This window comes from Cebus imitator, unplaced genomic scaffold (assembly GCF_001604975.1).
Source record: "Cebus imitator isolate Cc_AM_T3 unplaced genomic scaffold, Cebus_imitator-1.0 Scaffold243, whole genome shotgun sequence".
In the NCBI taxonomy this organism is placed as follows: Eukaryota; Metazoa; Chordata; class Mammalia; order Primates; family Cebidae; genus Cebus; species Cebus imitator.
In genome coordinates this window covers 856,798-867,723 of record NW_016107558.1, presented here as the reverse complement: position 1 = coordinate 867,723, position 10,926 = coordinate 856,798, and the positions used below count along the sequence as shown (strand labels likewise).

Genomic DNA, 10,926 nt, shown 5'->3' with positions numbered 1-10,926 from the left:
TATAAAACACTGCAGAAATTAAAGAAGACCTAAATGAATGGAAAGATCTTCCATATTCATGGATTGGAATGCTTAATATTGTTAAGCTGGCAATCTGAAATTGGTCCATAGATTGAGCACAATCTCTGTCAAAATTCTAATAGCCTTTTGGGCAAAAATGGAAAAAACCAATCTTCAAATTCATATGGAACTGAAAGGGGCTCTGAATAGCCAAAATAATAATGAAAAAGAAAAACAAAGTAGAAAGACACCCACTTCCTGATTTCAAAACTTATTACAAGGCTACAGTAGTCAAAAGAGTATAGTATTGGCATAAGAATAAATACATAGAACACAGAATAGAATTGAGAGTGTAGAAATAAACACCTATGGCCAATTGATTTTCAACAAGGGTGTCAAGACCATTCAGTTGGGAAAGAATAGTTTCTTCAAAAATCATGCTAGGACAAGTGACTAACCACATGCAAAAGAATGAAGCTTGACCCCTACCTCATTCATACATGAAAATTGATTCACAACGATTCAACAATCTAAATTTAGAAGCTAAAACTGTAGAACTCCTAGAATAAAACATATACATTAATGTTTATGGTGTTGGTTTTGGCAATGGGTTCTTCTGACACCAAGAATATGAGCAACAAAGGAAAAATAAATTGAACTATGTGGAAATTTAAAACTTTTGTGCATCAAAGAACATTATCAAAACTGTGAAAGGCAACTTACAGAATGAGAGAAAATATTTGCACATCATATATCTTATAAAGGTTTAATACCCACAATAAATAAACAGCCCTACATTTCAAGAACAAAAAACAAACAACCCAACTAAAAATAATTAATAAAATAAAAAGGACCTGAATAAACATTTCTCCAAAGAAGATATATAAGTGGCCAAAAGCACATGAAAAGATATTTAATAAAATTGATGATTAAGGAAATATAAATAAAATCCACAATGAGATACTACTTCATACCCAATAGGAAGGCTTTAATTTTTTTTTTAAATGAAATACAAGTGTTAGTGAATTGAAGAAATAGATCCTTTGTACATTGCTGGTAGAAGTGTAAAAGAGTATAGCCACTTGGAAAAGATTGGAAGTTCCTCAAAAAGTTAAGTACAGAACTATTTATGTATCAGCAGTTCTGCTAGGTATACACCCAAGAGAAATGAAAACATGCCCACAAAAATCTCATACATGAATGTTTACAGCAGCATTATTCGTAATAGCCAAAGGTAGAAAACCAATGTTTAGCAACAAATGAATAGATAAACAAACTGTGTTCAATAGATACAATGAAATATTATCCACCCTGAAAAAGGAATGAAGTACTGCAAGTTGGATGAACATTGAAAGCATGCCTTTTAACATTTTGTGTTTTGGCATGCTTTCAAGGTTAACACAGCTTGTAGCACTTCATAATATGATTCCCTTATAATATATCCAGAATAGGCAAATCCATAGAGAGAAAAAGCAGAATGGAGGTTACCAGGGAATAGGGAGAGGGAGGAAGAGGGAGTGACTATGTATGGCTGTTTTTGTAGAGTGACAAAAAAGTGTGAAATTAGAGCTGCTGGTTATGCAATATTTCAAAAACATTAAATACCTCCATATTGTACACTTTAAAATGATTAACTGTGTATTTTATAAATTTCTCAAATTAAAAAGTCTTTATATAGAAAAATGTAGAATTTATTTCTTGTAAAGACATGTATTTCAGGCATTAATTTTTCAGACGTTCCTAAAATTACTCTTTTGAAGTTAGTAATCAAATAACTAACTTATTTTTTGAGCCCCTGCTATACATTCAGTATGCTTTTTCCTCCTACTTCTAGAGGCATTTAAGTTTAGATCCTTCTCTTAATGCTGTAACATCAAAAGTAACCTATACCCTTCTAGAAATATGACTTTCCATTTATCTTTTGTTCAGATATAGATAAGTAAAAATAGTTTCTGGTGAATTCATCATTTAAAAAATCCAATGGTAAAGAACTGAAATTTTCACATAAAACTGACTTTTACATTACAACTTCTTAAGTTACTCAGCTTTAGTGAGTTCTGGAAGTTCTAAGCTGGCAAGATATGATTTTTCATATTTTAAATTGTTTTAACAAAGATTGATTTCATTTAATAACTGCATCCAGAACTCTTCATTCATATTTTATAAAACATTTTATTATTCAAATAATTACATGAAATTAACATTGCCAGTCAAAGGTTATGTTCATATTTTTAAGTCAGCAAATAATTTAAAGGGTTTTTTCCACAAGAACAGAATATGGGTTTTGCTTTTTTTTTTTTTTTTGTCAGGTTATCACTCCAATGCCCAGGCTGGAGTGCAGTGCTGGTGGTGATGAGGGCTCACTGCAGCCCTCATCTCCCAGGCTCAAGTTATTCTACCACCTCAGCTTGCCAAGTAGCTGGGACTACAGATTTGTGCCACCATGCCTAGATAATTTTTGCATTTTTTTGCAGAGATAGGGTTTCACCATGTTGCCAAGGCTGGCCTTGAATGCCTGGGCTCAAGTTATCTGTCACACTTGACCTCCTAAAGTCCTGGGATTACAGGTGTGAGCCACTGTATCCAGCCTCAAAATGTTTTTATAAGAAATCTTCTCACAGATTTCCAGAATGCCAGAAATGAGAAGTGTCTATAAGAGCAGTTATCACGGCTTGTGCTTGTCAATAAAGTAGCAAGTAAATCTTTAAATGGTCATAGCCAAACAAGCGACCAGTTGCTTTATTGTTCATTATATTTTCTAGCTGTCAATACATTAAGAACACTCGAAAATACGCACAGTCACCTACTAATGAACTAGTACTTTAGATGCAGTACTTTAGTTAAATCAGTGGTTCTCAACTAGCTGTGATTTTGACCCCGAAGTATGTTTGGCAGTGTCTAGAGGAATTTTTGGTTGTCACACCTTAGGGGAGCTACTGGTACCTACTGAGTGGACTTAGGGATGTTGCTAATCCTCCAAAAGGCTGAACAGTCTCCCACAAAACAACTATTAAGTCCAAATGTCAACTTTAAGAAATCATGAACTACATTAATGGTCTCATCCATTTCCAGCTAAAATCTGCAGCTTTATCTCAGAACATTTTGCTGAAGCTGTTTTTTTTTTTCTCATGTCACAAGCTATAAATTTGATTTGTAATTATAAGAATTTAGCTAAGCAATATAATCTCAGGAAAAGCAGAAGTTTAGAACGTTTGATAGAAAACTGACAGAGAAGGAAACACAAATAGGAGATATAAATCAAGTCAGAGCTATATATAACCAAAATTTAAATGAAGATCTTGTTAGATATCTAGACCTCTCCAACTTATTAGTTACAATTTGCAATGTAAACAGTACAGGACATCACTAAAAATTAAGGGGCATAGCAGAGGTACTTTCTAGATTCAGTCACATAAATATCTTTTCTCAAAGACAAAATTTTTAAAAACAACTATTTAATTTTATGTTCTTGTTTCAACTTTCAGCATTATGTTTATCTTTACTGGCAATTAAGTCTTCTCTGGAAGTAGGTGAGTATATAAACTATTTGTTCTTCTTAGTACTCCATCAAGTAATAATAACAACAACAAAAAAAGAAGCTACATTCCAGTAGTTTATTTTTCAAATTTGCTAGCATTATGAAGTACTTTAAAAAAATAATGTTATTTAGAATACCTTCAACTCCAAGTCAGACTGTCCCAGAGAATGCAAATTTTGTATATTTGTTACTTCTCCTTAACCTGTTAATTTTTCGGAAGTTTAAAAAAAAAGGGGGGGGGGCTACAAAATGAAAGACTTTACATTAAAATCTAAGTACTGATCCCTCAATCAGTTTAAAAGAAAAATCACATTTCACAAAATAAATACACTGAAGCAACTATAATAGTAATAAACTTTATTTAAAATAGTTTTTAATTTAGGAAAGCTCATTTTAGATGAGTTTCCAACTAATTATTAGAGTCAGAAACAAAGAAAATAAAATCAGAGAAAATCCTCTGTAGAAAAAATACACAAGGAACATTTCTACATGTGAAAAAACCGTAATCAGTGTTAACATCCAAGTTATTAGTCTCAATTCCACGTCTCCTAGTGAACACCACTATCAACCTTGAGATCTGATTTGTTCTTGTCATTCTTCACTGAGTAGATGAAATATGTTAAGGTGTCTTTTTCATTCACTGGAATAGACCTAAAGTGGCAACCAACTATCTATAAAGAAAAAACAAAATTAAGGAAATTAAATTTTAGAGATAACAGGTTTCATAAACTAGGTAAAAAATATTGTTTCATCAAAATAAAAAGTGCTATGTGATAAGGGCTATTTCCTTTAAAAATTATATTTAGCAAAATACCAACAGGACAAAAAGTATTTAAGAATAAAATGTTATGAACAAGAGATAGTGTGATTTCAAAGGATCTTTTGGCCTACTCAATATATACATTGATTAGAAAATATATTTTCCTTTTACAGTATTTATTTTAAATTTTATAATTGGGCTGGGTGCGGTAGCTTATGCCTATAAACCCAGTACTTCGGGAGGCTGAGGTGGATCACTTGAGCCCAGGAGTTCAAGACCAGCCTGAGCAACATGACGAAACCCCATCTCCACCAAAAAAAAAAATAAATAATAAAAATACAAAAATTAGCTAGGCATGGTAGCGTACACCTGTAATCCCAGCTATTTGGAAGGCTGTGGCAGGAGGATTGCTTGAACTCGGAAGGTGGAGGTTGCAGTGAGTCAAGATCACACCACTGGACTCCAGCCTGGGTGACATAGCAAGACTCTGTCTCAAAAATAAATACATAAATAAAATAAAAATCATAAATTTTACAATTGGAATCTAGAGTAGGGAATAAATATTTTTACTTTTAAACTTTAAATGGGTAAAATAGAAGTAAGAGACCATTAAACCTGCAATGGTTTTGATCTTACTGACAGAAAAAGGAGAAGTATGAAGTTGAAAACTTTCAGTAGTAGAGAAACAAACAATAACATATAAATTGTTTGCTGCAAATTATATTCATTCATTCATACATTGGCAGCATTCTTTGGTTAAGGTTCCTTGAAAATTTTTCTGAATAAAAATTAGGAATGGAAAATGAGAAAGAGCTAAATAACATATAAATGAATATAATTTGCAGCAAACAATTTATGTGTTAACATAACATATATAACATAAGGCAAAGAAGGATGTTTACCTCTTCCTTGCCTTTTCATTGCACTAACATAACATACATACTGCAATTACTAATAGAAGAATAACAGACTCACCTGGGGGACGGACATGCATATTTAGATTCCAGAAAATAAAATTTCTTAAGAAAAAAGTTCATCCACACAATAATTAAGACACTTAAGGCTTAGTCATACAACCCTGGAATCCCTTAAAACAGGGTTCCCAACTTTTTTGGCACGAGAGATCGATTTCATGGAAGGCAATTTTTGTAGATTGGGGGTAGGGGGATTGGTTTTGGTATGAAATTGTTCCACCTCAGATCATCAGGCATTAGTTTCTTGTAACAAGCTTACAACCTAGTTCTCTCACATGTGCGCTTCACAAGAGGGTTTGGGCTCCTATGAGAATCTAACGCTGTGGCTATCTGGCAGGAGGTGGAGCTCAGGCAGTAATGCTTGTTAGCCAGTATTCACCTCCCACTCTACCCACCCTTTGCTAACAGGCCATGGCCCAGTACCAGTCCATGGCCCTGGGGGTGGGGACCCCTGTCTTAAAATACATATGCTACATCTGCACAGTCCTTAACCTGTCAATATCTGCATTTCTGATTAAGTAAAATATAACACTTATGGCTATCTCTTAATTATATAAAAAAAAATGCTCTAGAAATAATATAACTGTTCCTAGAAGGTTACTTTATCAAAAATTTCAGGTTTAATTTATACTTAAATATAACATTTAAAATAATCAGTTCTTTGGTTCTTAATTGTCCCAAAACAAAGGTGCCTTCACTCCATTAGTAGCTATTGAAATATTTTATCATGGTGGGCAATACCTACATTTATGTTACATTAATGTATTATACAACCCGAAAAGACCTTAATCTTTCAAATCAAAAGTAAAGAAAAATTAGATCTGTGTTGCCTAACCAAGAAATAAAGAAGAAATTTTAGCTAAATAGTTAATATGTTGGATTTAACAATGTTAAAAAACATTCTCCCAAATAAATGTATCTTCTATTCATATTTCATTTTATTCAATATGCACATTTTAGAATATGTTGGGTAACTACTAAATCCATGCAAAGAACATGAGAAAACTGATTTATATATCTATACTTCTATTTTGTCTAGTAGGCTAAATTTTTTTTTTTTTAAGAGAGAGTGTTGCTATGTTGCCCATGGTGACTCAAATTCCTAGGCTCAATCAATCCTTCTAAGTAGCTTCAAGTAAAAATTTTTATTTTAAATATGGTTAAAGTATAAATCTATAAATATCTTAATAAGTTGCATAAATTTCGTGGTTCTACTGTATCCAGAGAACATATACACACTCCATTAACTTTTCACAATTCATTGACTGACCAGAAGTCCTCTATCAAAGCAAACTACAAGTAAAAGCTTTGGTAAAGAAAAGCTTTTGCTTCTTCTAGATGTGAAGAAAACATGGATGTCTCTAATAAAACTAACATCAACAAGGACAAATTTTGAAATACTTAAGTCAGCAAATTATAAAAATACTGTTTAGGGGCTGATTTGTAGACCTATTCCACCACTTTAAAAAATAAATTCTAATAAGGACATTTAGGCTTGTTAATTAAATTTTATTATGTCTCAATTAGGTGTTTAAATGTTTACTGGTTAAATGGAATTTTAAACTAATAGATTTCTAAAGTGAGGATTTAAAAAACTCTCATTCAACATTTTGAGGGCCAGGCATGGTGGCTCACACCTATAATCCCAGCACTTTTGTAGGCTGAGGTGGGTGGATTACTTGAAGTCAGGAGTTTGAGACAAGTCAGGCCAACAGGGTGAAACCCCATCTCTACTAAAAATATTATACAAAAATTAGCCTGGTGTGGTGGTGTACACCTGAAGTCCCAGCTAGTTGGGAGGCTGAGGCAGGAGAACTGTTTGAACCTAGCAGGCAGAGGTTGCAGTAAGCCAAGATCATGCCACTGCACTCTAGCCTGGGAGACAGAGCAAGACTCCATTCTCTAAAAAAACAAACAACACATTTTGAAAGCAGGTATCAAAAGGTGCTGTACACAATCTACTGAGTAGTCATTAAAAAAGGAATTTCCTAAGTGGCAGACAAACATTTCTAAACCACTAGATTCTTCCACAATAGATTTTTTTAACTTTGTTCTTTCTACCTAAAATGTACATATACTACGTTAATACTTTCAGTAGCATTTAATAATCTCTTGGTTGAGCAGATAGTTTAACCAGTTTAAAACTCATATATACCTCGACAAGTTGTGCTTTATTAAGTCCTGGTCTGGTTGGTAGCTTGAAGTGTCTTTTGTATCTCCTAAGCGTATTCACTTGTAATTGGTATAAATCAACCTAGAAAAAATTAACATGCAAAAATTAGTTCATACAATTTGTTGAAAATTTATCATAAACATTTTAACTTCAGCACAATAAAAATTTAATTCCATTATCAAAAAATCCTTTTACATAATCAAACCTATAAATTATTAAACACTTTAATCTTTTGGGGATAAATATAAACAGGTCAAAAAAAAGTTACATGAAGACAGAGCTGTAAAAATTGTCAGTTTAAAATGTAACAATTCCAACTGTGCAAATGCATGTCAACTGGCTATATTTAATTTTGCTTTCATTTTCAGATTTCTCAAATGTTCTAAACACTTAAAAGACTGTTCATATCTTTTTGTAAAGGTTTCAGAATGCACTACTTAGGATTTATATTAAGCATAAAAAACTTCCACCTACCTCTGGGGTATCAATATCTTGAACAGGTGAATCACCTCCATCATCATCACTCCCTTTTCTCTTTCTTCTGTTCCGAACACTCTGAATTAAGTTTTTATGATAATCACATATATAAAGATGCCTTGCCTGAAACAGAAAAGTTTCACACACTGCTTATGATTACAGTAAAATATGTCTATGTATTAATAAAACACATATGCCACAGTGAGTTATTAAAAATAAAGACAGTCAAGATGGGTCATTGTTCAGACAATGGAATATTTCTACTTTTAAATCCTATGCCCTGTTAAAACATAAGATGTCTGGAATACTGTTAAAAGGAAGGCAGATGGGGAAGGAGGGGTCGGTGCCATTTCGGAAAGGGAGGGAGGGAGGGGAGAATGATAAATCCCAACCCTCTGGGTTTTGTCATCAAATTGCAGTGAGGGGCCGGTCGCGGTGGCTCACCCCTGAAATCCCAGCACTTTGGGAGGGCTGAGGCGGGTGGCCCACTTGAACTCAGGAGTTCTACACAAGCCTGGCCAACATGGTGAAATCCTGTCTCTACTAAAAATACAAAAAAATTAGCCGGCTATGGTGGCACAAGCCTGTAATCCTAGCTACTCAGGAGACTATGGCAGGAGACTCGCTTGAACCTGGTGGGTGGAGATTGCAGTGAGCCGAGATCGCGCCACCGCACTCCAGCCTAAATAACAGAGTGAGACTTTGTCTCTAAATAAATAAGTTGCAGTGAGGGTGACTTGAATTAGTTCATGTTGAATTTTTAACTGACAAGGGGAAAGATGATGTTGCCCACACTTTCGCTACTTGATAGTACTTTCTCTACTTAAAGAAGAGCATATTTTAGTAATATAATGTATGCTTTCCAGTCTTTCTAACTTAACACCGAAATTATATTCGACACAAAACCATCCGTTTTTACAAATGAGCCATCGATTTCATATCTTAACTATATTTAAATTTCAGTTATAAACTTTTCTGAATATTAAATCAATGTATTTATCTGTAACACATTTTTCCAAAGCAATCTGAAATTATGCAAGTTCACCTGAAAAGTTTTTCTTGGGTAACACCGAAGAACTGTTTAAACAGGCAAAAAGCGTCACAAATCAATTTTTCAAAAACTTTAATTACATATACTCCTACGAGCTGTCGACTAACATTTTAAACAAACAAGGACTGAGCGAACAGGCTTTTCAATTTACTTCTAAGCTAAGCGCAAGATAAAAATATGCAGGACTTGTGCTAGGTTCTTGAAACCATGTTATTCATTCACCGACAGCCAGAGCTCCCCAAAGAAGCAACGGTTGCTTCTAAAAAAAAAAAAAAAAAAAAACAAACTCATAGATGGTCAAACGAACGGACGTGCAAAAGGAGGAAAGAAGAAATCCTGATGGCTGCCAAGGGGATGGCAAAACCGCAGAGGCTACGTGCTCCCCACGATCGGAGGATCTGCCCTCGGAGCTGACAGCGCAAACGCCGTTTACTAGCCCGGCGCCCCACCAGGCAGCGGGTGAGCTCTGCTTCCCTCTCACTCCGCTCGGAATAAGGAGGCGAACACCTAAAAGAACAAGATATTCCTTGCTCGCGAAGGTCCTCCACTTACCCCTAGACCAGGGGAGTTAGTGCTGCCTCGGGCCAAACACCAGCTCTGGCAGCAAAACAAAGTCCCCTCCATTCCACCAGAGGCTGCCGGGCTGCAAGAAAACTACTCTGGGCCCTTGGTGCGGCGGTCCCCTTTGTTCCGTGTCCCGATCGCAGAGGAGGAGGAAGAGGGAAGACAGCGCGCGGGAGAGACGCAGGCAGCGGGAGGCTGGGAGGCAGGGTGGGAAAGAGGGGAACGGCAGCTTGTGTGTTGTGCGTGTTGGGGAGGCGGTCGGAGTTGCAGCGACTTTGTTGTTTGCCTCCAACCACAGACTCCACGAGTCCGCACTGCAGCCAGGTCTGGGGGACCCAGCCGACAACCCGAGCCTTTACCGGGCTCCTGACGCCCCGGGGGCGGGGGGAGGAGGCAGGGCGGTCCCGCCGTGACTTACGCTCTTATCCAGCTCGATCTTCACCTTCTTCTGGGAGATGCTCTTCTGGATCCTCTTGCTGAAGCTGGCGTTGCCCGCTGCCCGGCCGCACCGCTCGCCATCCTCCCGTAGGCAGCACAGTTGCCCGGGGCCCGGCCCAGCCGCCCCCGGGGGCCCCGCCGCTGACACCGCCCCCGCGCCAGGCACCTCTGCCCCGGCGCCAGCGCCGGTCCCATTCCCCGCAGAGGCGGCGGCGGCCGCGGCAGCGACCACCGCGGCCACTGCGGCGGCCGCATCCCCACCGCGGCTCATCTCGTCAGGCGTGAAGCCGTTCATGTCTCCGAGCTTGGAGCGCCGACGCTGACAGAAGTCCCAGCTCTCCTGGCCGCTCCGCCTCTCTCAGCTCCAGCAGCGGCAATTCACTCTGCACACCAAGTTAGACAGCCGCACAGCCAAACACCAACTGTCCCGGGCCTGCTGGTCTCTGCTGGCACCGGAACAGTGGACACTGCTGAGGGCTGGGACGCGGATTCGAGCGTCTCCTGGAGCCGGGACCCGGCTCACTGTCACATGGGGACTTCAGCAGTTGGACCGCTTTGCCTCCGCCTCCCTCCGGCCCCGGGGCTTGCGCAAGCGCGACGCGCCCCCTCCCGTCCCGCCCCTTTCTTTCTGCCGCGCAGCACCACGGGAATTGTAGTTCTGTGCTATGGAATCAACCTGAGCTCCGCCCTGACCCCTCGCCCTGCGGGATGGAGGAACTACTAATCCTAGCATGCATAGCGCGGCGACGGACCGACTTTTTTTTTCTCAGTACCGGGAAAACAGGAGCGTGTGATTGGGGTTTGCAGTGTTTTCTCTGTTTCTCTCTGGAGGTCGGGCTGTGTATAGCTCCTGAGATTTGGTAGAATTGGTATTCAGAGAAGTCACTCGACTCCTGAGGCGAAGCATAAAAGGATGGGGGTGGTGTGGGAAGTAAGTGAGCGTGAGGGGAA

General features: G+C 38.1%; 1 protein-coding gene across 1 annotated transcript; it reads right to left on the bottom strand.

Annotated features, from left to right (window-relative positions):
* Positions 1-3,878: 3,878 nt before the first annotated feature.
* SAP30 (Sin3A associated protein 30) lies at positions 3,879-10,712 on the bottom strand. Its single transcript, XM_017498524.2, has 4 exons — positions 9,956-10,712; positions 7,920-8,045; positions 7,428-7,526; positions 3,879-4,209 (listed from the first exon to the last, which is right to left on the bottom strand). Exons 1-4 carry the CDS (start codon positions 10,268-10,270, stop codon positions 4,087-4,089), a joined length of 663 nt encoding a protein of 220 aa, XP_017354013.1. The 5' UTR covers positions 10,271-10,712; the 3' UTR covers positions 3,879-4,086.
* Positions 10,713-10,926: the final 214 nt, after the last annotated feature.